General features: G+C 42.0%; 1 protein-coding gene across 1 annotated transcript in view; it reads right to left on the minus strand.

Moving 5' to 3' along the window:
• The window catches only part of LOC128694980 (transforming growth factor-beta-induced protein ig-h3), a 143,603-nt gene that overhangs the window by 26,576 nt on the left and 90,002 nt on the right, over window positions 1-27,025 (minus strand). The window contains exons 6-7 of the mRNA XM_053785374.2: window positions 2,512-2,679; window positions 991-1,079 (exon numbers count right to left, since the gene is read on the minus strand). Coding sequence (XP_053641349.1) covers window positions 991-1,079; window positions 2,512-2,679 — 257 coding nt within the window. The remainder of the gene's footprint in view (window positions 1-990; window positions 1,080-2,511; window positions 2,680-27,025) is intronic.

Raw genomic sequence — 27,025 nt, forward strand, 5'->3', positions numbered from 1 at the left:
ATACATGTACAAGCATATATATACACACCCCTCTGGGTTTTCTTCTATTTTCTTTCTAGTTCTTGTTCTTGTTTATTTCCTCTTATCTCCATGGGGAAGTGGAATAGAATTCTTCCTCCGTAAGCCATGCGTGTTGTAAAAGGCAACTAAAATGCCGGGAGCAAGGGGCTAGTAACCCCTTCTCCTGTATATATTATTAAATGTAAAAGGAGAAACTTTCGTTTTTTCCTTTTGGGCCACCCCACCTCGGTGGGATATGGCCGGTGTGTTGAAAGAAGAAGACCTGGAGTTGACCTGGAGTTTACCAGTACATTTAACTCTTTGAACAGATGGTACAGTGGTTGTCTTGTGTCAGTAATGCTCTGTTTCAGAGACAAATTATATTGTATTAATGTTGGTAGAATTATTGATAATATGTTAGATAAAAGAACATAAGTGAACTAATGTGACATTTTATTGTGGCAAGGTTTCACTCTCCAGGAGCTTTATCAAGCCGTTAATCTTCCTAGACGATATCTCACTGCCCTTAAGGATCTTGCCAATGACCCAAATATTATCGTCACCACCACCGACAAAGGTGGAGTGACAATAATATTTGGGTCATTGGCGAGTGACTACAACACCAAAATGATGGACCTTTTGAATGATCAGTCAACATAATAACCCATCAGCACACAACAGTGAGAGACACTCACCAAAGATTTCCTATACAAAACCTATATGTAACGGTTTGATAAAGCTCCCATAGAGTGAAACATTGCCACAATAAAATTTCACATTACTTGCACTTGTGTCCTTTCACATGTACTTAAATTATATTACAGATCTTTGAAATTAGTTTTTCTTAAGTTGATTTTTCTACTTGCTCATTTAAAAAACACAAAGGTACCTGAAATTTGCTTTTGTGGTTTCTGTACTAACCCCACCTGGAAGTATGTTTCCTTTCCACAACAAACAGTTTTCTCATTTTGTGAACACAGTAGTAATTACCTTTGACACATTCTGAAGCTTCTTTGACATAACCATGGCAGCAGCGATGTGTCACTACCACTGTCTTGTGAAGGCCACGGCGCGAGCTCCTGAAAAACAGAATTGAAGCAATTGGTAGGCAGTTATATTAGTTACAGCGTAGAGAATATAAATGCAAACAGTAAGACTAGCACAGATGGAAGCAGAGAGTCAAGGCCAGCACAGCTAAGCAGTGTCCAGGAAAGGCAAGAGAGAGCCTGACTGGAGATCTGAAGACAGCAGCAGTTTGTGAAGTTGGCCAAGATGAGTGCCACAAGTACTAGCAATTAGGTCAATATAATAGTATAATGATGGTCAGCACAATATCTACATTAGCTGTCTCCCACCAAAGTAGGGTGACCCCCCAAAACAAAAACACATTCACCATCATTCATTCAATAGCTGTCTTGCCAGAAGTGTGCAGGCATCACAACTTAATGACCGAAACTGCAAAAGCCCTACACCCTCATAGTGCAGGCACTGCACGTCCTACCTCCAGGATTTAAGTCTGGCTAAACCATTTCCCTTGAATCTCATCATAAATACTTTATTAAAACACCATACTGTATATAAATTAAAACTCAAATTGTAACTACTGTATCTTACAGTATGTGATGAGGCCCAGACTATATAATTTTTTTTAGAAGTACATTAACTATATGCAAACTCGGAATTGTCTGGGAATCCACTTTCACAACCTGCATCATTATGGGCTGCAGTGCTAAGAATTATGAATTCAGGGACAATCCACACACAAATGTTAATGAGGAAAATATCCTGACTTTGCATACTGTAAAAAAAAAAAATTAAATAACTCTTAACTGCATCTGTGACTGAATTCATAACTGTGTAAACTCATTATTACCGTTTCAAAATTAAAAAAAAAAATTGTAAATATAGTATATGGTGTATTACCAATATAACTTGCTTAGCTTATTCTCTTGTATTTGTAATAATACTTTAGTTTTAAGGTTACCCAAAATGCTACACATAAGAGGCTTTATATAAAGAAATAATATAAGCCACTCACCCCAACTGTATAATACATATATGTACTGTACTACTGTATTCCACTTATAAAAATAGTCTGTTTAGCAAACAAGTGTTTGGGCCATGTTCCTGGACCACTTCTGCACCACTGACTACTGCCCTCAGGATGAGTATGGGGTCCATAATAGATATCAAACTAATTCACTATAAAAGCCATGAATGACACTTAACAGTTTAGTGCTTTATGTGACTAAAATAACTGCATACACAAAACATACCGCACTATGTTTCAAGCACTAATTTAAACATGAACACATTTTCATACTATATACAGTTTAGTGAAAAAAAAAAGAACCATACCACAAGTAAATAGAAACAATTATGTTCTGTAAGACCTGATTAACTTACTGGTAGATATATTATCCCCACAACCCATCACAACACATGACCACACACACACACACATTCTTAATGAATACCTTTAGAGGCATGAATAAGCAGATTGTGACTCACTTGGAGGTGCAGGTGTACTTGTCTCTGTTCTCACTGCATGATGTCATCTCCATATTACCCATGGAGAAGATGAAAGAAGAGGAGCTTGAAGAGCCAGAGATGTTGGCATTGTCAGTATCTTGTTCCTTGCCCTCGTCAATCTCTTCCCTGTCCACACACACATTGGGTCTGTCAAAGGAAGCGATGTCTAATTAACATGTGACTTCAGTTCCATCTAATGTCTGCATCTATAAATCCACGAGTTATAACTTACCAATGGCAATTATAATACATTTATGGCCAGGGGCGTTGTAAGGGGGAGGGGGCCACCCCGGGTGACACCATAGAAACTACAGAATTCAATTCAATTCAAAGTTTATTCTCTATAAAGATTACAATGTTGAATTTACAGAATTTGGTTGTTGTGTGGTTTACATGTAGTTAAATAATGATTACAGAGTGTACCACTAGAATGCCTAGCATGGCTAGGCATTTCGGGCAGACTTAGTTTAATTCTTTATTTTAAAATATTACAAATTATGAGGCAAGTTGGTATTATGGCTAAGTGACTAAATACTAGTTTGTGAGTTTAGAAATGTGAATGCTTTTGTTTTGGCACAGTACATAGTTTCAGTATTGGAGTATCATAGGATTCATTATTTTAAGATTGAGATTAATATTTCTGTTTATGGTCAAATGGGTGAGTGTAAGTGTGAACCACCAGGTGGTATTTGTGTAGTTAGTTGATGGGGTTTATCAGGGAGATAAGATGTTTTCTAATGGTAATTTGAAGGTGATGAATGTGTCTGCAGTTCTAGAGTTCTCAGGTAGGGTGTTCCAGATTTTAGGGCCTTTGACATACATTGAATTTTTGTGAAGGTTTAGTCGGACATGGGGAATGTCGTAGAGATGTTTGTGTCTGGTGTTATGCCTGTGGGTTCTGTCATAACTATCAAGAAAGCGTTTTAGGTCAAGGTTGATATTGGAGTTTAAGGTCCTGTAGATGTAGACTGCACAGTAGTAAGTGTGGATGTACTGAACAGGGAGTAAGTTTAGATCTATGAAGAGTGGGGGGGGGGGGTGTTGCCAGGGATGGGATTTAGTGATTATTCTTACTGCAGCTTTTTGTTGGGTTATTATTGGCTTTAGGTGTGTTGCTGCAGTTGATCCCCAAGCACAAATAGCATAGGTGAGGTATGGATAAATAAGTGAGTGGTATAGTGTGAGAAGGGCATTTTGCGGCACGTAGTATCGTATCTTGGAGAGGATCCCAACTGGTAAGACTAATGACCAAAACCGTGCTGCAGCAACCTAAGAGAAAAATCCTTTGTTGCTATATAGCCTATTATAGGATTACAGAGTACAAATAGGCCTATATAGGGAAAATCATTGATTTTGATGATGTGATAGATGATTTTGCAGGATTGAAGGCAAGGAAATGAAATATCAGATTCACTGAGATGTTACCTGTACTCAAGGTTAAATCGGAACTAGTGTTTTTCTTCATTTTTCAAGTTTTTTTTTTTTTTCATTGTTGAAGATGAATGAATCTAGGATCTGTTGCCTGTACTCAAAGTGGTATTTGAGTTTGTTTCCTCAATGTTACTACGATTATTTATTTTATCATTAATAAATTTTAGTTTATGGCCTTTAAACATTCTCATTTCATTTATTTATTTTATGTCTAGATTAGTCACTGCTCATGCAGCAGTGATGTAACTGGAGTTTACTACCCCTATCCTCCCACCCTTGGATTTCATGGGGGTGACACCAAAGATGCCATCCAGGGTGACACCAAAGATTCCACCCCAAGTGACACGAGCCCTAGCGACGCCTCTGTTTATGGCTTTAAGCTGCTCACTAATGTACTGCATAAAGTTTATTTATTGCATAAGCCATTCTCCATCTTTCAAGTAAACGCATACCTCACTAATATGGCAGTTAGGTTCCAGACCACCTCTATAAAAGGAACCACAGCCTTTTATTCACTTTCCAGTACTACATATAAAAGCCTAAAAACATGTTTACACTTATCATTTAAGCGTGCAATAGAACTAGACAAAAAAAATTATGCAAAAGTATAATAACAGTGGCAGTTTATTCAAATTAGATTCATTTATAGTGGAGGCTATAGTCCATTGACTAAAACAGGACTCCTATATGAATGAAATGGATTGTATTAAATGTAGCACATAGAGGAAATAGGGTTGGTTCTTGACGGTTCGAGCAGTGTCCGCCTCAAAATCTTGTGGGATAAACTATGACCTTCCTTTTGGTTAAATTACAGATGTATTGTACATGTTAGATAAAACATGGCCGTCATCCCTGTGGATAAACTACAAACATCTTCCCCTTTAAATGAGTTGGCGGTAGACCCATTTTCTAATGTGTGGAAAAATGCCTAGATAATTGTCAGATAACAATATTTAGAATGTTAAGTCTTTTACATATCAAATTATCACAGTGGAATTTTGGTACTCAAACTTAATTAGTTCCAGGAGACCATTCGAATGCCAATCTGTTCGAGTACTGAATGAATATTTCCCAACCAATTTTCCTTTTGGTTAGCTGTTATAACTAATCTTCGTAGGCCCCATGGTGACTTATTTATACAAATAATATAAACACCAAAAAATGAAAAGAAACATGAAACAGTTTACAGCAAAGTTCTGGCAGGTTGTGTTTGTTTGGTCAAGTGCAGAGGAAACTATCCATTACTGAGCGATTTTTTTACCGAACAAAGCATTCAAATACCAAATTGTTCGAGTAGGGAGCTGTTCAATACTGAATTGTTCCAGTAGGGACCTGTTCAAGTACAGTGGAACCTCAAAAATCGAACATATCACATATCGAACGTTTCGAAAATAGGACCATTTTTTCGGACAAACTGTGTCCCTATTATCGAATGCGCCCCTATTTTCGGACCACCGGGTACGGGACCTGTCTGCCACCCGCTCTGTCTGCGTCCCCACGCAGGCGCCGTGAGCAGTCTAGCTTTGTTTATGCCTGAGTGAACACTAACCTGTGCTCTCATTCACGCATTTTACGATTATTTCATTGTGTTTAGTGCTTGTGGGACTGTGAAATATGCTGCCATGGGCCCAAAGAAACTTGCTAGTGGTACCCCTGTGGTAAAGAAAGTGAGAAACACCATAGATGTGAAGAAGGAAATAATACAGAAGTATAAGAGTGGTGCGAGACTTGTTGAGCTTGCCAGAATGTATGGGAAAAACAAGTCGACCATCAGTTCTATCCTGTCAAAGAAAGAACAAATCAAGGAAGCTGATGTTGCGAAAGGTGTTAATATTGGGAGTGGATGAGGTGAATTCTTCAAAGATTAAGGAGATTTGTGCCAAGTGGAATGATGTCCAAATGTTTGTGCAGAAGTACCACCCTGAGCAAGCTCAAACAAGCCATCTTTGCAACAAGTTCAGTGACAGAACCATGTCCCATTTTAGGGAAATGTTAGAGGCGCCAAAAACAGAGGACTGTGGACAGTTATTTTGTGAGACAGGGGTCCAGTGACTCAAGCTGGTCCTAGTGGCATTAAAAGACAGAAGGGAAGTAACCCCAGAGAGGGCTTTACCTGAAGTCCTCATGGAGGGGGATTCTCCTTCCAAACACTAACCCCAACTCCCTCTCTCCTCCTCCCTATCTTCCAAATGCCATCACCAATCTAAAATAAAGGTAAGTAAAAATGTTATATGTATTACTATACATAATTAAAAACTATAGTATTTGTTGTATGTAAAACTGTAATTAATCTCTATAAAATGTATTTTGTGTGAATATTTTTGGGTTTCTGGAACGGATTAATTGAACGTATTTCCATTATTTCTTATGGGAAATATTGCTTCGAATTTCAGACTTCTCGAATTTAGAACTAGTTCCTGTTACAGATTAAGTTCGATTTTTGAGGTTCCACTGTACCGAGGTTCCACTGCATTATTTTATAATCATGGGGGAGTGCTAAACTCATAGGGAATATACAGTGCCTGTGGGGGGGGGGGAATGGAAGGTATTCAGGCTCAATTTGGGGAACTGGAACACAGATCCAATTCCCCATGGTCGCTTTGCATCTTGTATCGCTTGTCTGATTTTTTGGAGAACACAATAAACGTCCGGGGCCCAGAATTGCTCAACTGCCTCCCAGCGTACATAAGGGGGAGTACCAATAGACTCCTGGCTGTCTTCAAGAAGGCGCTGGACAGGCACCTAAGTCAGGACCTGACTAGTCAGGCTGTGGTTCTTATGTTTTACATGCAGCCAACAGTAACAGCCTGGTTGATCAGTACCTGTTCCACCACAAGGCCTGCTCACAGACCAGGTCACGGGGGCACTGACCCCCAAAACCCTCTCCAGGTATACCATGCAGAAAAAACTGTCAGTACTGTGTACTACTGTACTCATAGTAACCGTTACTGATTCACTGCCTCCCTGTGTGAATCACTGATCATTATGTCACTGACCGTTATGTGACCAACTGCTGACCTAGCATGACGTCACGAGCTCTTTGAATGCCCTCCGGGCACTGTGTAGTGCAGTTCAAGACAAGGCATAGTAGAGAGTAGACAGGACAGGCGAAGGCTCTGAGTGTTGTCCTCTTATTTACCATCTTAATATACATTACCAAGGCATCCAGCCTGTGTTTATTCCCGAATCCATCAATTCGAACCCCCACAACAAAACATGCAAAGGTACATACAGAGAAAGAGCATGGTCAGCAGGATTCAAACCCATATGTTGAGAATGGCACAGCTCCCCAACATGATGCCTTAGACTACCCAGCTACAGATGCCTCAAAAAGCTAGGTAGCCTGGTTACAAGCCATGTTTCTTCTTGGAGTATACCTGGAGTGTTCTGGGGGTCAACGCAACTGCGGCCCGGTCCATGTCCAGGCCTCATGTTGGATCAGAGCCTGATCAACCAGGCTGTTACTGCTGGCTGTACACAAACCAACATATGACCTACAGCCTGGTTGGTCGGGAACCGACTTTAGGTGATCCCCCTCATGTATGCCAGGAGGCAGTTGAACGGTCTAGGGACCTTGACACTTCTTGTTATCTCTTAGCCACATGCATACCTGTGAGCCTCAGGTATGATTTCCAGCAATTTCATTCTCCTCTTGCATGTTCTGACCACAAACAATTTTACATCAAGGCACCATGCAGAAATAAGTGGAGGTATATACAGAGAAAGATTGCAGTCAGCAAGATTCAAACCAACATGAGGAGAGTGCCACAGCTCCCCAACGTAATGACAAACCACTTGACTACAAATGCCTCAGTATCCTGGTTACAAGCCAAGTTTCTTGCTAGCCCTGGGCACACCAGTGAACCTTAGGTATGGTTTCCAGCTATTTCATTCTCTTGCATGTTCTGACCACACGATTGTAAAATGTTTAAAATTATTTAAAATTTGTACCAAACTGTAATAATTTCATATTGTAAGTTGTTTTTAAATTGTTCCGTTGTAGTATTTCCACATTGTAAAATAATTCGAATTGTACCATTGTTATGTAACAATGTAATTTTTATAAACTAACTTTAAATCTGTAATTACTGTACTCACTACAACTCATCAAAGGTCCATCTCATATCTGCTATTGCATTACTACTCTTAAGTTACTATTAAGTTTGCCATGTGCAAAAATATAACTAACTACCTCTGTTGATATGTAAAAATCAATGTTCAATTCGAACCAACTATGACATCTAGTAAGTATAGTCTGTAATGTATTAGGTTTAGTCTGCCCGAAATGCCTCGGCATGACAGTGGCGTTCTTTACACTTGCAAATCAATAATTGTAATTAAACATTGTAAACTATGCATAGAAATGGACTCCTTATAACATGTCAGTCACACATTGTAAACTTTGCAAAGAAATAAAAATTGGAATAGTAACGTATGTGTAAATTACCTAGGATAACCCTTCAAAAAAGTCAAGACACTTTCAAAGTGACTTATTTTTTATTGGGATTTTAAAGTGCATTGATATAATGTGTGGTCAGAACATACAGGAGAATGATATAGGTGGAAACCATGCCTGATAGTTCAGCAGCTGGATTATGAATGGTGCAATGCCCCACCATAGGGTGGGTAATAATAGTGCCTCCACAATCAATTAGACCCTATTAACAGTGCCAGAAGCTAGTAACTCTAGACATATACTGATGCTACTCTAGGGTAGGACCAAGAATCTAGTGTATCCTAGGCCCCAAGCCAGAGTTTCAAAAATATTAAGTGTTTGCAGGTACTATTCTCCTCTTGCACGTGACCACTGAGTAGAAGCCTCACATCAAGTTCGTTCTAGTTTATGAATGGGAAGATGTGACCAAACTGGTCCTTCGTCTCACTAACACTTAGCAGAGAAAATCTATGGAGATTTGTGATGGTAGAAGTGTTAATTTTACGTCAGAGGCGACTGCCTTAGTCTGGCACCTCTTAAGTTTCCACGTTAAGTTAATTTTTATTCTCATATCAGACAGACATATGTAAACCACAGTGCTGTATCATCTTTTGCAGACGATACTAGGATCTGCATGAGAGTGTCATCCATTGAGGACACTGTTAGCCTCCAAGAAGATATAAACCAAGTTTTCCAATGGGCAACGGAGAACAATATGATGTTCAATGAAGACAAATTCCAACTACTCCGTTATGGAAAACTGGAGGAAATAATAACTAGAACTGAGTATACTACAAACTCCAATCACACAACAGAGAGGAAAAGTAATGTGAGAGACCTGGGAGTGGTAATGTCAGAGGATCTCACCTTCAAGGATCACAACAATGTCACTATCACATCTGCTAGGAAACTGATAGGATGGATAATGAGAACATTCAAGACAAGAGATGCTAAGCCAATGATGATCCTTTTTAAATCTCTTATTCTTTCTAGGCTGGAATACTGCTGTACATTAACATCCCCATTCAAGGCAGGTGAAATTGCAGAGCTAGAGAATGTACAGAGAACCTTTACTGCACGTATAAGTTCCATCAAACACCTTAACTACTGGGAACGCCTGGAAGCACTTGACTTGTACTCACTAGAGCGCAGGTGAGATAGATATATCATAATCTACACCTGGAAGATTCTGGAGGGACTAGTCCCTAATATGCACACAGAAATCACTCCATACGAAAGCAAAAGACTTGGCAGGCGATACACCATACCCCCAGTGAAAAGTAGGGGCGTCACTGGTACACTAAGAGAAAACACAGTAAGTGTCCGGGGCCCAAGACTGTTCAACAGCCTCCCACCAGCAATAAGGGGCATTACGGGAAGACCCCTGGTTGTCTTCAAGAGCGAGCTGGACAGATACCTAAAGACGGTGCCAGATCAGCCAGGCTGTGGTTCGTACGTTGGATTACGTGCGGCCAGCAGTAACAGCCTCGTTGATCAGGCCCTGATCCACCGGGAGGCCTGGTCGTGGACCGGGCCACGGGGACGTTGATCCCCGGAATTCCCTCCAGGTAGACTCCAGGTAGGTAGACTAGCAAATGCTGTGCATTCTTTGAGTCTTTAGTTTATTGTATGCCATGTGCAGTAATACTGAAATTTAAATTAGTCTCTGAATTTGCATTTGACCAACATTAATACCTCCACAAATGTTTATAGTTAGTTGACTTAACAAAAAGTCCAACAAACTGTTCTTGCAAAAATTCCACTGGTAATATGTTTATGTAATCAAGTTATTTTAAGGCTGGTCGAAATGCTCTGCAAAACCAGGGGCTTTCTATATTATATGTCAATAATATCACCTTTTCTGCGCGAACTATAAACCATTCTTTATAGAAATAGAGTTCACTTAAGAAGTGGTGGAGGTGGGCTCTATACATAGTTTTAAGAGAAGGTACGATAGGGAGTTAAGAATCGACCCTTGCAACCAGATATAAGTAAATACAGCGCCTGAGAGACAATCGGGTTCGATCCAAAGAAGGGAATGACATGTCAAATTCCGTGCATCATGAGCCTTTCCATCAGCATCACGACTTTGTGACAAGTGTATAAACTTTGCCAGCTAGTTTACTGTGACACTGCATCATTATGAGCTGCAATACAATAAAATTAATGAATTCAGAGACAACTCACAATGTTAAAAAAATTTTTTTTTTTATCTACCGTGGCATGTTACCTATAATTCTGGAAACATACCGCGACTTTACCTACTGTAAATAATTCATAACTATTTAAACATGCTTAAATTTAACCATCCCTTGGTAAAATATAATATAAATAATTCATAACCACTTAAGCTGCACTAAAATGTGAATGAATTTGTCTGTATAAATAACTCATTTCGAGCCTAACTAGATATAGACAAGTAAATAGTTCATTACAACTAACTTGCTTAGCTATTAAAATTATGGGGCCCAGTTTCTGGACCCATATTGTCCCTCTATAATCTTTGGATTACCGCCCACACCATGGGTGTTTGGTGCAAAGTAAAGCTAGTAATGCAACTGTATTATACAACGGTCAAGCAACCAAGGCTGACCAAACAAACGCACTCGTCACTAAGGTTGCAGCTTAAAGCATCTCTCTTAACGCTAATATGATAAATCCAGTGGAAGCCAACGACACAGCAGGCACAATTTACGGATCAGATTACAGTTAGAATTAGAGGGAGAAGCGTTCTAAAGGGAACATGTGGTGTAGCCGCCTCTTGCAGCTGCGCCGTACTTAACACTAGTTTATACAGAAGGACTTCCTTATCATTGGTGACGCACGATGCTTCTGCATAGCTATCATTTAACCTGCACAGAAACACTACTGTACAGTATATTGTATTCTCCAGGACGCATTGCGACATCAATACTGAGCATAGAATCGATCAAGATGGCTAAATAATGGTTTGTTGACATATGCAAATGAAAGAATGGTGTGGGTGCACACGCGGCCCCTGGGGAACCCTGGAGAACATCCCGTGCAGAGCGGCCAAGGTCGACCCTCACTCTTTAATTTCTTACTGCTTACGTATTTATGTTCCCGGGTTTGCTTCCTTACTCATAAAGAGATAAGATAAGATTTCGTTCGGATTTTTAACCACGGGGGGTTAGCCACCCAGGATAACCCAAGAAAGTCAGTGCGTCATCGAGGACTAACTTATTTCCATTGGGGTCCTTAATCTTGTCCCCCAGGATGCGACCCACACCAGTCTACTAACACCCAGGTACCTATTTGCTGCTAGGTGAACAGGACAACAGGTGTAAGGAAACGTGTCGAATGTTTCCACCCGCCGGGAATCAAACCCGGGCCCTCCGTGTGTGAAGCGGGAGCTTTAGCCACCAGGCCACCGGGCCACTTATAGTTTATATAAATGAAAGACCGAATTGCTATAAGTACTACTGACTAATTAAGAAACGACACATACAGAAATATTCTCCAGGGGCGACTTATGACTACGTAGATTTGTAAAATCAGCGATTAAAGAATTATATTTATTTTGAAACACTAAACCAGTAGAAATTAAGCGCCTGGGGAAATGAGAGGCAATCAAGTTGGATCCGAGGAAGGGAAGGATTGGTAGGTGTCTTTGCATCAAGACTCATGAGCTCACCGGCATCAATAATCCTTCCTCGAGAGGGAAGTCAATAATTCAATACTAAGGATCTAATAATGACACCATAACAGTTTGTCCTCCACCTGTCTTGTCATCGTCACTCAACTGCCACATGGACACATAACTGGTACTCTAACAAGATACTTCGCTAGTATATTTGAACAATGTTCCTCTGACTGGTGAATTTTTGTCTTGCTTTTCTGTACCTTTCTTTGTACTATACCTGCCGCCATTTTTTTTTGGGGGGGGGGGATGGAGGGGACTCAAAACTTTCCTGCAACTGGCCGAATAACGCTGGTCAGATCATTTTTTTTTCCTTTTTTTATATAAAATTAGTATAACCAAATTTTGTATACAACGGTCTGGCAAAAATTAAAATATTGACAATTTACAGTTAGAATAAGTTGGGAGGCCTGGTCGTGGACTGGGCAGCGGAGGCGTTGATCCCCGGAACGCCCTCCAGGTACACTCAAGGTAGGTAGGTAGAAATTGTACAGAGAACCTTCACAGTACACATAACTGCGATAAAACACCTCAATTACTGGGAACCCTTAAAGTTCCTTAACTTGTACCCCCTAGAACGCAATCAAAAGCACGATAAGAGACAAAATAAGTGTCAGGGGCCCAAGACTGTTCAACTGCCTCCCAGCATACATGAGGGGGATTACCAATAAACCACTGGCTGTCTTCAAGAAGGCACCTAAGTCAGTGCCTGACCTGTCAGGCTGTGGTTCTCATGTCGGGTTGCGTGTGGCCAACAGTAACAGCCTGGTTGATCAGGCCTTGGTCCACCATGAGGCCTGGCCACAGACCGAGCCGCAGGGGCGTTGTCCCCTGAAACCCTCTCCAGGTATACCCATTAAGTACTTGTCTAACCTATTTTCAGAGCTACACAAGGTTTTCGCTTCAACGACACAACTCGGGAGTTTGTTTCTCTCATCCACAACTATTACAAAATCAATGCCTTCCTATATCCCTTCTAAATCTAAATTGTCCTGGAGTTTACCTGGAGAGTGTTCCGGGGGTCAACGCCCCCGCGGCCCGGTCTGTGACCAGGCGTCCTGGTGGATTAGAGCCTGATCAACCAGGCTGTTACTGCTGGCTGCACGCAATCCAACGTACAAGCCACAGCCCGGCTGGTCAGGTACCGACTTTAGGTGCTTGTCCAGTGCCTGCTTGAAGACAGCCAGGGGTCTATTGATAATCCCCCTTATGTATGTTGGGGGGGGGGCAGTTGAACAGTCTCGGGCCCCTGACACTTATTGTATTGTCTCTTAACGTGCTAGTGACACCCCAGCTTTTCATTGGGGGGATGGTGCATCGTCTGCCGAGTCTTTTGCTTTCGTTGTGAAAGATTTTCGTGTGCAAGTTCGGTACTAGTCCCTCTAAGATATTCCAGGTGAATATAATCATGTATCTCTCTATAAACGTAAGTAACCATTCTTACAGAATTCATTACCTTTGTAACTTGTGAGCTCATTACCTTTGTACCTAGTTCAGCTATCAAAACTTTGGGGGCCCAGTCCCTGGACCCATTACGTACCTCTGTAATCTGTAAATACCTTTGTAACTTGTCATGATTGTGACCAGACCTACCTGGAGTTCATTACCTTTGTAAATTGTGAGTTCATTACCTTTGTAAATTGTGAGTTCATTACCTTTGTAAATTGTGAGTTCATTACCTTTGTAAATTGAGTTCATTACCTTTGTAAATTGTGAGTTCATTACCTCTAACTTGCTCAGCTATCAAAACTTTGGAGTCCAGTCCCTGGACCAATTATGTACCTCTGTAATCTTTTGACTACCGCCCACAGGATGGGTATGGGGTGCATAATAAACATATTAAACTAACTCTCTCCCGCCTGCGTTCCAGGGAATACAGGTTCAGGAACTTCAAGCGCTCCCAGTAATTGAGGTGTTTTATCTCTGTTATGCACGCCGTGAAGGTTCTCTGTACATTTTCTAGGTCAGCAATTTCACCTGCCTTGAAAGGTGCTGTTAGTGTGCAGCAATATTCCAGCCTAGATAGAACAAGCGACCTGAAGAGTGCCATCATGGGCTTGGCATCCCTAGTTTTGAAGGTTCTCATTATCCGTCCTATCATTTTTCTAGCAGATGCGATTGATACATGTTATGGTCCTTGAAGGTGAGATCCTCCGACATGATCACTCCCAGGTCTTTGACGTTGGTTTTTCGCTCTATTTTGTGGAATTTGTTTTTGTACTCTGATGAAGTTTTAATTTCCACATGTTTACCATATCGGAGTAATTGAAATTTCTCATCGTTGAACTTCATATTGTTTTCTGCAGCTCACTGAAAGATTTGGTTGATGTCCGCTTGGAACCTTGCAGTGTCTGCAATGGAAGACACTGTCATGCAGATTCGGGTGTCATCTGGGCTGTCCTACTTGAACCCACTGCAGAGTCCTGTCTTAGCTAGATATTTTTAGCACGTTATTTATATCCTTCATTTATTCTTGTCTTCCATTTATACACCTTAATCATTTCCCCTTCCCCCTTCATTTCTTCGTCTTTCTAGAGTGCTGATTCGGTATCCTCAGCCTCTCCTCGTAGGAAAGATTTCTGATACACATCCTTCTCTGTATGCTTTCTAGCAAGTCAGACCGAAACGTCATCAGCTTCTCTCTCCTATGTGCGTTATTTGTGCATTGTTCCAGTCACGGTATTGTGCCTTTTTGTTCTTTATGTCCATTCTGTAATACGGTGACCAGAGCTGCGCAGCATAATCTATGCGAGACCTTACCATCAATATACAGAGCTTCATCCTGTTCTTGATATGAAGCCAAGAATTTTATAAGCTTGATTGCGAACATTTATGCACCGTTGTCTTGGCTTGAGATTACTTCTAACCAAACTCCTATATCTTTTTCACATTCAGAGTGACTAAAATCTACATTATTAAATTTACAAGAGGTGCCGTGGTTATTCTCTTTCCCCAGACTTAACACTGCTTTTGTTTAAACTGCATCAACCTATCCAAATCTTCCCGTAGCACTCTACCAGGAGTCCTCATCAGAATTAATACGACGGCTCAAGAAATCGTAATGACACGATTGCAAACAAACCATACCCCCGGCCGGGATTGAACCCGCGGTCATAGAGTCTCAAAACTCCAGCCCGTCGCGGGTTCAATCCCGGCCGGGGGTATGGTTTAATCCGACGGCCTATTTTACTATCATCGGCAAACTTTGTTGTCGCTATATATTCCCTCATCTAGGTCGTTTATGTATTTTGTAAACAATAAAAGACCTAACATTGACCCCTGTAGAACAGTTTGTGACGCGTCCGCACTCTAATTTCTTCCCATTTATGCAAACTCTGCTGCGTGTCAACTGTGCCTCCATCCGGGAAACAAAAAAAAAACCCTGCTCCTATTCCGTGTGCCTCTACTTTCTTCAACAATCCCCGACGTGGAACTATCACAAGACTTACCGAAGCCCATATACACAATATCGTATTTATTACCATGATCTACCTCCTCAAATACCTTAGTGAAAACATTTAGTAAATTCATAAGGCAGGAACGCCCCTCAGTGAGTCAATGATCAATGTGTCTTTCAAAGTGGTTTCGAATAGCCTCGGCACTTAATATTCCAAGCATTAGAGATCGTGTTACTGAAAGAAATATCCTTATTGGGGTCAATATGCTTAGGCTAGCCCATTAAAACCCCTGCACAAAAGCCCTCCAAACTTTCCTCAGCACTGGTGAACATCCTTCCAGATGGATCGAAAAAACTGGAACCGACCTCCGCATGAACCAGCTACGTGATCTATATCAAGTTGGACAACAGACATTTCCCTGCTCCATGGGATATTACCCCATTCCAAACTACCATTCCTCCATTTCCCCCCAAAACTCTTCTTAAATCACAACCAAAGCTTCGTCTTGAAGCCAAACATGATGCCTTAAGCTGTATTGATAACTTAGTCACACAGAACACTCTTTCACAAATTATTTACGTCGATGGTTCTGTTCACCAGTCCACTGGTGCAGCTGGTAGTGCTGCTGTTGTCACACAGAGTGATGGCTCTCAAAGAAATTGGAGCACGCATCAATAACTGGGCCTCTACCCTTCAAACAGAACTTTTTGCCATACTCCTTGCACTCAAATGTGTCCATGTATCTAAGGTTGACACTTTAATTGTAACTGATTCTTTGTCATCCATAAATGCTCTCAACTCATTAAGTATAAATTGTGGCATGCTTGTGTCAGAAGCCAGACATAGGTATGGTAAGATTGTGGACAGTGGAGTCAGAGTGCACATGCTCTGGATTCCATCTCACATTGGTCTTCAGATGCATGATAGAACTGATAAATTGGCTAAGCTGTATGCTTTCAAAGAGGAGGTAGATTACAATCTTGGGTTGTCAGTTAGCAGTATGAGAACAATAATACAAAAAGAACTTCAAATGAACTTTATTGACTTAAGACTTAGGGAGATTGACATAAGTCAGTCCATCTATCATCATTCCATCATGCAGGAGGAGCCACATGTCTATGGTGCATCCAACAAGATGAGCAGACTCTTGGATGTCACTACTGCCCGGCTCGGGCTGGATTACAAGTATCTTTGGCAGGTTAAATCACCACCACCAGATGTAGACCAAACGAAATGTAAACTTTGCCAGATGGACTATTGTCACACCTTGCGTCATTATGTACTGGAGTGTGATCAAATTAATGAATTTAGAAACAACTCACTCAGAAATGTTCAAGAAATGGCAAAGTATTTTATCCACAGTGGTATATTGCAGACCATTCTGGAGAAATACCCTGACTTTGCTAGCTGTAAATAATGCATTACCATGTACTCACCTAGTTGTACTCACCTAGTTGAGGTTGCGGGGGTCGAATCCGAGCTCCTGGCCCCGCCTCTTCACTGATCGCTACTAGGTCACTCTCCCTGAGCCGTGAGCTTTATCATACCTCTGCTTAAAGCTATGTATGGATCCTGCCTCCACTACAGTGTGTGTGTGTGTGTGTGTGTGTGTGTGTGTGTGTGTGTGTGTGTGTGTGTGTGTGTGTGTGTGTGTGTGTGCGCGCGTGCGTGTGTGGGTGTGTGTGCGTGTGTGGGTGAGTGAGTGTGTGATGGTGTGTGTGTGTGGGTGTTGGTGTGTGTGGGTGTTGGTGTGTGTGGATGTTGGTGTGTGTGGGTGTTGGTGTGTGTGTGCGTCCTTGTGTGTATGCATATATTTGTACGCTCGTGTGCACATGTCCGTGCGTGCGCCCTGGTGTATGTGTGCACGCGCGCACTAGTGTGGGTGTATGAACCACTTAATATTTGTATTTATAACTCATTACAATTGTGACCAGGTGTGGACGTATCAGTGGTTCATTACTTTGTAATTTGCTCATGACTGTAACCATGTATAAGAGTGAAGCTGATTCATTACCTCTGTAACTTACCATGATTGTGACCAGATCTACTTGGAGTTCATTACCTTTGTAACTAGTTCAGTTATAACTTTGGAGTCCAGTTACTGGACCCATTATGTACCTTTGTAATCTTTTGACTACCGCCCACAGGATGGGTATGGTGTGCATAATAAAGATATTAAACTAAACTGTGTGTGTGTGTGTGTGTGTGTGTGTGTGTACTCACCTATTTGTGGTTGCGTGCGTGAGTGTGTGTGTGTGTGTGTGTGTGTGTGTGTGTGTGTGTGTGTGTGTGTGTGTGTGTGTGTGTGTGTGGTGTGTGTGACTCAACAATCAATATTTGCACCAATAACTCACTACAGTTGTGACCGGGTGTGGAAGTGTGAATTGCTCATTTCACTATAATTTGTTCATGATTGTAGCCATGTATAAACGTAAGTAACCATTCTTACAGTATTCATTACCTTTGTGACTTGTGAGCTCATTACCTTTGTACCTAGTTCAGCTATCAAAACTTTGGGGGCCCAGTCCCTGGACCCATTACGTACCTCTAATCTGTAAATACCTTTGTAACTTGTCATGGTTGTGACCAGACCTACTTGGAGTTCATTACCTTTGTAAATTGTGAGTTCATTACCTTTGTAAATTGAGAGTTCATTACCTCTAACTTGCTCAGCTATCAAAACTTTGGAGTCCAGTCCCTGGACCAATTATGTACCTCTGTAATCTTTTGACTACCGCCCACAGGATGGGTATGGGGTGCATAATAAACATATTAAATAACTAACTATAGCCTCGGCAATTATTGATTCCACCAATTTTCCCACAATGGAGGCTAGGTTAACTGGTCTAGAATTCGAAGCTAACGACCTGTCTCCTGCTTTGTAGATAGGTATAACATTTACCATTTTCCACTTATCTGGCACTGCTAGTTTGTAGTGATATGTTTAAAAGACTAGCTACTAGTTTGCTAAGTTCTTCCTCACAGTTCTTCCTCACAGTTCTTCCTCACATTTCAGGTCCCAGTGGTATGTTTTAATCTATTTGTCTGAGAACGATGTCACAAGTGACGTTGATCGTGCATAACTGGTTATCGTCCTGACCTATACATATATTTTTTTTATTTCTGGAATTTCTCTAGTATCTTCCTGCGTAAAAACTGAGGTAATAAATGTCGAAGCTCGTACACATTTCTTTTTCACCAATGGTAAGCTGACCTGAGTAACCTTTAAGGGGCCTATCTTGTCCCTAATCTTACTCCTACATACCTGAAAGAAACTTTTCGAGTCGACCTTCAATACCCTTGCGACTTGCATAACCCCCCCCCCCCGTACCTCAATGCACGTGATAGTAATAGTGCAAAGTGCAGCATAATTTTATTGTGAAGTTAAATACTAGCATTAAAGCTTTGAAGTGAATCAGAAGAGACATTAACAAGTTACAACATGGAAACTAATATCCAAATTTCTTCAATAAAAATAGCAAATTAGAACATACACAGCCCGGAACTAATCCAAACACCAGCTCTGAAGCCAAACTTGTGAGGCATTCTCTCGTTATCTCAAAGACCAATATCCTGTCATACACCAGCATATTAAGCTCAAATCCGGCCAGTAGTTGTATTATCAAGTTACCAGCAATGAAAGGTTTAAGTCAGTCTAATGCAGCACTTAGAAATTATTGCATGAAAAGCAATATTTCAATTTTCCCAAATTAGAACAGGCTCATCTTGAACGTTTCGACCAAGCAGCAGAGGCTTGTAGAAGTTATTAGAACCCTTTCAGAAATCTTGGAATAGGTTTCGAAACTTAAACCATATGGCACCTGCACGCGCCAAGTGTTTAAAACATTCTGACCAAGTTATCATACACCAACGTTGAAAATTTGAAGGCGTTCGGATGTGACCTCGTGCTATGAGCGAAAGAAAAACTGAACTTTGGCGAACGAAAAAAAAAAAAATCAGGCAGAAATAAGAGGGAATGAATTTTAGAGTGACCTTCAAGAATACGCAACTTTAGGGTAACCCTTCAAGAATACGCAACTTTAGGGTAACCCTTCAAGAATACGCAACTTTAGGGTAACCCTTCAAGAATACGCAACTTTAGGGTAACCCTTCAAGAATACGCAACTTTAGGGTAACCCTTCAAGAATACAGCTTCCACATCTGAGGTCATAGTTTATCTGTGCCTAAACTGCTTTGATCTTAACGATAAAATTACATTTGTAATATATTATCATTAGATTTACAATGTAAGTGCATTTTACCCAATAATTAGTACTTTTAGCAGGTCGGGATTTTCTTAATATATCAGCATAGTTGTTCAGCAAGACGGGTTTCTCACACATCTGCGTTACACTTTTTCCTTCCAGGATACGACGAGAACAGTCCACTGACACTCGGGTAACTACGACCCACAAGAGTCCACTAACACCCAGGTATCTACGACCCACAAGAGTCCACTAACACCCAGGTATCTACGACCCCACAAGAGTCCACTAACACCCAGGTATCTACGACCCACAAGAGTCCACTAACACCCAGGTATCTACGACCCCACAAGAGTCCACTAACACCCAGGTATCTACGACCCCACAAGAGTCCACTAACACCCAGGTATCTACGACCCCACAAGAGTCCACTAACACCCAGGTATCTACGACCCCACAAGAGTCCACTAACACCCAGGTATCTACGACCCCACAAGAGTCCACTAACACCCAGGTATCTACGACCCCACAAGAGTCCACTAACACCCAGGTATCTACGACCCCACAAGAGTCCACTAACACCCAGGTATCTACGACCCCACAAGAGTCCACTAACACCCAGGTATCTACGACCCACAAGAGTCCACTAACACCCAGGTATCTACGACCCCACAAGAGTCCACTAACACCCAGGTATCTACGACCCCACAAGAGTCCACTAACACCCAGGTATCTACGACCCCACAAGAGTCCACTAACACCCAGGTATCTACGACCCACAAGAGTCCACTAACACCCAGGTATCTACGACCCCACAAGAGTCCACTAACACCCAGGTATCTACGACCCACAAGAGTCCACTAACACCCAGGTATCTACGACCCCACAAGAGTCCACTAACACCCAGGTAACTACGACCCCACAAGAGTCCACTAACACCCAGGTACCTATTCATATTATTGAGCCAACTATAACAAGAAGGGTAGGGAAACTTGCTCAGTCACTTCCTGTGGTCTGGAAATTTAATCTGGGACCTTTCGGATGTGCCCTGAATTCTCTCAACTTCGAGTTACTGGTCACCCCTGCAAAATTACAAAGCAGTGATGAAACTGCAGACAAGTAATACAAAGAAACTTGCATCGTTTAACTCAAGTTTTGTTTTTCAGGGATACAAGAAACTTAACTTTGAGCGAAACGTTGTGTAATAAAGTTTTGTTCTGCTACGTGTGTCTGCATTACTCAAAGTTCTTGTCTCCATCATGGCCCCAAATAGATCAAAAGAGCTTTCACGCAATTAGGTAACCGCTGATAACCTCACAAAGTGATCAAACTACTTACATCCCAAAATGTTAACTAACAAAAACACTGCACTCAGAACAGACCAGTCGAATCAAACCATTCCTCTAAGATCTGCGGGAGTAACCAGATCAAACAGGTTAAATCCCACGGATAAAGTTGATCAAACTGCTTCAGTCCGACGAGGCACAAGTCAGTTAAGGAACGCTCACCCCATCACCTCGTTCCACACTGACAAACCAGTTCTGGATAGCGGTTTACAGAGCTCGACAGTGCACTACTGTCCAGGACCTACACTAACAGTAACTCTCACAATGTATGTACACAGAGAGGTGTATGTTTAATAACCCTTCCAGTAGTTAATAGGCCATAACCCAATTAAATAATCAAACATAAGAATGGAGAAACATTGCAGCAAGCCTATTGGCCCATACTAGTCACGTCTTTCTTAAAATCAACATTCCCACCCATCCACGAGTCCACGCTTTCCCCAAAGTTTCCTAATAATTAGCATTAATATATCAGGTATTAGTCAAACCCAGCCCTTCTTGCTCTAATACTTCTGTTTACTGTACACAGCGCCCTCTTCCATGTGAGGGGAAGAAGGTGGCTCCCTCCGGCGTGGAGGTCAATGACCTCTCCGGACTCAGCTGTGAATCTCTGCACTTTCTCTCGACTTGTGAAGGAGAATTATTAAGCAACACTCATCCTACCTACCAACCTTGTATTGTTTGTAACGGCTTGACAAAGCTCCGGAGAGCGAAACGTTGCCACAATAAAATGTCACATTAGTTGCATCTGTGTCCAGTTACCTAAGATTCTGTCGGTAATTCTACCATTATTACTTACCTACGGTACTTGTCCATCTCTACCAAACTGCTACGGCTGTAGCACTCAGATGTGTAGATTTTTTTTTTTTTGAGAATACAGTAGTTTGCTGTACCCGTGGAAGTTGAGTTGCAGCGCTTGGATCTCTCTTCTTACTTGGAATACCTATGTTACTCACAGATTTATACTTGCTGGGGTCCTATGAAAAGTTGAAGAGCTCTTGATCCAAGGAACTGGACTTATCTTCTTAGCTTTAGCCTATTGTCCATCATTTCCTACATGCAAGGCTGAGGGACTGATTACCTCATCTTTTGTATATAGTTCTACTGTCTTCAAATTATGTCCTACAATCTGTATTGATAAAGCCACTGGATGGCGGAACGTCTACAATAAAGACATCCAGATGTTGCACATATGTCTAAATCTTGATCTTATGCTTACCATGTCCCGTTTTGTGTAAACAATTATCACTGATTTACGAAGGCTGTGTTTCTTCTAGAATTTGATTCTACCTATGTATCGTGGCCCAAATGGTAGCGTCCTCGGCTGTGAGCCGAGGACGCAGATCTCAATCCTGGCATGAGTGGAAATGCTGAGTAAGTTTCCTTACCCTGCTGTCCTCCTCCAACTTGCGTGGGTGACATCACGGGGAGGGAGGAAAGGCATAACTAAATGAGGGTGAATCTTGGAGCTCAGGTAAAATAACTGTTCTTACCATATATATTCAACTATTAAAAATATGCAGTATCCGTCGTGCACTGCTTATTAGACAGCTTAAAGTTACTATTATAGTATTTCATCACGTAATGTTTATTCTTCCTGTAGTTTGTCTGAGTATGTGTGCATGTGCCGGTACTCCATATCTGATGCATCAACAGCTCCTGGCCCCGTGTACTTGCCTATTTGTGGTTGCAGGGGTCGAATCATAGTTTCTGGCCCCACCTCGTGTGTGTGTGTGTGTGTGTGTGTGTGTGTGTGTGTGTGTAAGTAAGTAAGTTTATTCAGGTATACACAAATACAGTTACATAGAATTATCATACATAGCAGCATATGTGTAGAGAACCTAGGATAACCCAAAAAAGTCAGACAGTGACTTATTTCCATTGTGTGTGTGTGTGTGTGTGTGTGTGTGTGTGTGTGTCTGTGTGTGTGTGTGTGTGTGTGTGTGTGTGTGTGTGTGTGTGTGTGTGTGTGTGTGTGTGTGTGTGTGTGTGTGTGTGTGTGTGTGTGTCTGTGTGTGTGTGTGTGTGTGTGTGTTGCAGCAGAGGGCTGAGTGTTTATACTGGCCCTCACCACCAATGGTAGTGTAGCTGTATACCAGGAGTACACCTGGAGAGGGTTTCGGGAGGTCAACTCCCCCGCGGCCCGTTCTGAGACCAGGCCTCGTGGTGGATCAGGGTTTGATCAACCAGGCTGTTACTGTTGGCCGCACGTAGACCGACCGACGTACGAACCACAGCCCAGCTGGTCAGATACTGACTTCAGGTGTCAGTCCAGTGCCTTCTTGAAGACAGCCAGGGGTCTATTGGTAATCCCCCTTATGTATGCTGGGAGGTAGCGGAGTCTTGGGCCCCTGACACTTATTGTGTTCTCTCAGTGTACTCGTGGCACCCCTGCTTTTCATTGGAGGAATGCTTCATCATCTGCCCAGTCTTTTGATTTCGTAGGAAGTGTTTTTCATGTGCAAGTTTGGGACTAGCCCCTCTAGTCCCAGAAAAGGGCTGAGTGTTCGTACTGACAATAAAATTTGTCTATACCTGCGCCATTTCTTCAATATTGTTGGTAATGTACCCTATATCTTGTTATTGTTGGTAATATACCCTATAACTTGTTATTGTAGATGAATGGTTCAGAGAACCGACATGTTGATAAATTAGACATGTGCAACTCTTGGGTATCTTTGTTGAGGAAACGTTTCGCCACACAGTGGCTTCATCAGTCCATACATAGGAGAAACTTGAAGAACGGGAGGAGAATGAGGTAATCAGTCCCTCAACCTTGAGTCGATGTGTTCAGTCCATCAATCTTGAGTAGAATACGGCGGATGAGCGGAGAAGCAGCTTATATACCGTATGGCAGGAGAGGTGCAGCAGTCATAGGTAGTGTCACATTTGTTCAATGTGGAAGTAGGTTGTGCCCAAGAATTAGGCAAGCGAAGAACCATTCATCTACAAACCTGTCAGACACTGCAACTTCTTGGGATCTTAATACTTAGGAATTCTTCGCTTGCCTAATTCTTGGGCACAACCTACTTCCACATTGAACAAATGTGACACGACCTATGACTGCTGCACCTCTCCTGCCATACGGTTTATAAGCTGCTTCTCCGCTCATATGCCGTATTCTACTCAAGATTGATGGACTGAACACATCGACTCAAGGTTGAGGGACTGATTACCTCATTCTCCTCCTGTTCAAGTTTCTCCTATGTATGGACTGATGAAGCCACTGTGTGGCGAAACGTTTCCTCAACAAAGATACCCAAGAGTTGCACATGTGTCTAATTTATCATCTTGTTACTGTTGGTAATATACCCTATATCTTGTTATTGTAGGTAATATACCTTATATTTTGTTATTGTTGGTAATATACCTTATATCTTGTTATTGTTGGTAATATACCTTATATCTTGTTATTGTTGGTAATATACCTTATATCTTGTTATTGTTGTTAATATACCTTATATCTTGTTATCTTGTTGGTAATATACCTTATATCTTGTTATTGTAGGTAATATACCTTATATCTTGTTATTGTAGGTAATATACCTTATATCTTGTTATTGTAGGTAATATACCTTATATCTTGTTATTGTTGGTAATATACCTTATATCTTGTTATTGTTGGTAATATACCTTATATCTTGTTATTGTTGGTAATATACCTTATATCTTGTTATTGTTGGTAATATACCTTATATCTTGTTATTGTTGGTAATATACCTTATATCTTGTTATTTTTATTGATGCTTTATCTTTCTCCTCTTAACTCGCGCTTCCTTTGTCATTTCTCTCCTCTCTCAGTCATTTCTCTCCTCTCTCAGAGTCATTTCTCTCCTCTCTCAGTCATTTCTCTCCTCTCTCAGTCATTTCTCTCCTCTCTCTCTACACGTCAGCTGGTCTTCAGCTTACCTCACGACCCAGTTCCTTGGGAGGAGGAAGAGGAGGTGAGAGAAGGTGGAGGCGGAGGGGGTTATTGGTGGTTGGTTGGTAGGTAAGTAGGTAGGTGGAAGAAGGAAGAGAGGAGGCTAGTAAACCAACTTGAAGAAAGTGGAACAGTACAGATAGGAACTAGCAGATTTATCGTCCATTATAATGAAACGTGTCAAGCTAAACATATGTATGGAGACAGTAGGTGAGTAGACTGCATGATGATGTTACTGCTAGACTAAGCTAGCTTATAAGTATCTCTGGCAGTACGATTTGTGTAGATATGTCAATGACATAAAATGCAAAGTGTGAGGGGGAATTTATATCTTAAGTGTCCAAACATCTAACCTACAGATATTCCTCCATGCAAACTTTACAGGACATGGCAAAGCGCCTCACTGTTAATAAGATATCTGAAATCTTGAGGTTGTATCCACATTTTTGCATTTACTAGATGAACGAAGTTTTTATAGAAATTTCAACCTAGTTTTGAACTACGGGTACACAGTAAACAAGCCTCTCTGGAGACACAACTAAGGAGGCTAGCCAGGAAGGACGTTTAGTGTGGAGGTCCAGGATCGGTAGTGTTATTACTTATATAGCGTTTGTGTGACTGAATAACTTAGTAAACGTCCTAGTGCAGTATCTGCTTGACGCAAAGCTCAAGCCAATAGAGAAACTCTTCGGCATCCTCAAGGAACCAATCAGAAAACCCCAATTCCCTTCCAAGGGAAGGAAGGAGAGATGTGATAGTCTGCACATGTCACAGGTTGTTTCTGAAGCTCACAGTCGCTCCTAAGAAGAACAATGACTTGGAATTTTTGAGAGTCCGAACAATGAAAATTACAACAAAAGTCTTATGAGTAAGGACCAGACCAATATATTAGAAAGACAGCCAAATTAATCCATCATTTTCACGAGAGAAAATATAGTGTTTAGATAACCCAGGGTGTGTGTAGTGATTACCCAGGGTGTGTGTAGTGATCACCCAGGGTGTGTGTAGTGATCACCCAGGGCGTGTGTAGTGATCACCCAGGGTGTGTGTAGTGATCACCCAGGGTGTGTGTAGTGATCACCCAGGGTGTGTGTAGTGATTACCCAGGGTGTGTGTAGTGATCACCCAGGGTGTGTGTAGTGATTACCCAGGGTGTGTGTAGTGATCACCCAGGGTGTGTGTAGTGATTACCCAGGGTGTGTGTAGTGATCACCCAGGGTGTGTGTAGTGATCACCCAGGGTGTGTGTAGTGATCACCCAGGGTGTGTGTAGTGATCACCCAGGGTGTGTGTAGTGATCACCCAGGGTGTGTGTAGTGATCACCCAGGGCGTGTGTAGTAATTACCCAGGGTGTGTGTAGTGATCACCCAGGGTGTGTGTAGTGATCACCCAGGGTGTGTGTAGTGATCACCCAGGGTGTGTGTAGTGATCACCCAGGGTGTGTGTAGTGATCACCCAGGGTGTGTGTAGTGATCACCCAGGGTGTGTGTAGTGATCACCCAGGGTGTGTGTAGTGATCACCCAGGGTGTGTGTAGTGATCACCCAGGGTGTGTGTAGTGATCACCCAGGGTGTGTGTAGTGATCACCCAGGGTGTGTGTAGTGATTACCCAGGGTGTGTGTAGTGATCACCCAGGGTGTGTGTAGTGATCACCCAGGGTGTGTGTAGTGATTACCCAGGGTGTGTGTAGTGATCACCCAGGGTGTGTGTAGTGATCACCCAGGGTGTGTGTAGTGATCACCCAGGGTGTGTGTAGTGATCACCCAGGGTGTGTGTAGTGATCACCCAGGGTGTGTGTAGTGATTACCCAGGGTGTGTGTAGTGATCACCCAGGGTGTGTGTAGTGATCACCCAGGGTGTGTGTAGTGATCACCCAGGGTGTGTGTAGTGATCACCCAGGGTGTGTGTAGTGATTACCCAGGGTGTGTGTAGTGATCACCCAGGGTGTGTGTAGTGATCACCCAGGGTGTGTGTAGTGATCACCCAGGGTGTGTGTAGTGATCACCCAGGGTGTGTGTAGTGATCACCCAGGGTGTGTGTAGTGATCACCCAGGGCGTGTGTAGTAATTACCCAGGGTGTGTGTAGTGATCACCC

The sequence above is a fragment of the Cherax quadricarinatus genome, chromosome 2 (assembly GCF_038502225.1).
Source record: "Cherax quadricarinatus isolate ZL_2023a chromosome 2, ASM3850222v1, whole genome shotgun sequence".
NCBI classification, from domain to species: Eukaryota; Metazoa; Arthropoda; class Malacostraca; order Decapoda; family Parastacidae; genus Cherax; species Cherax quadricarinatus.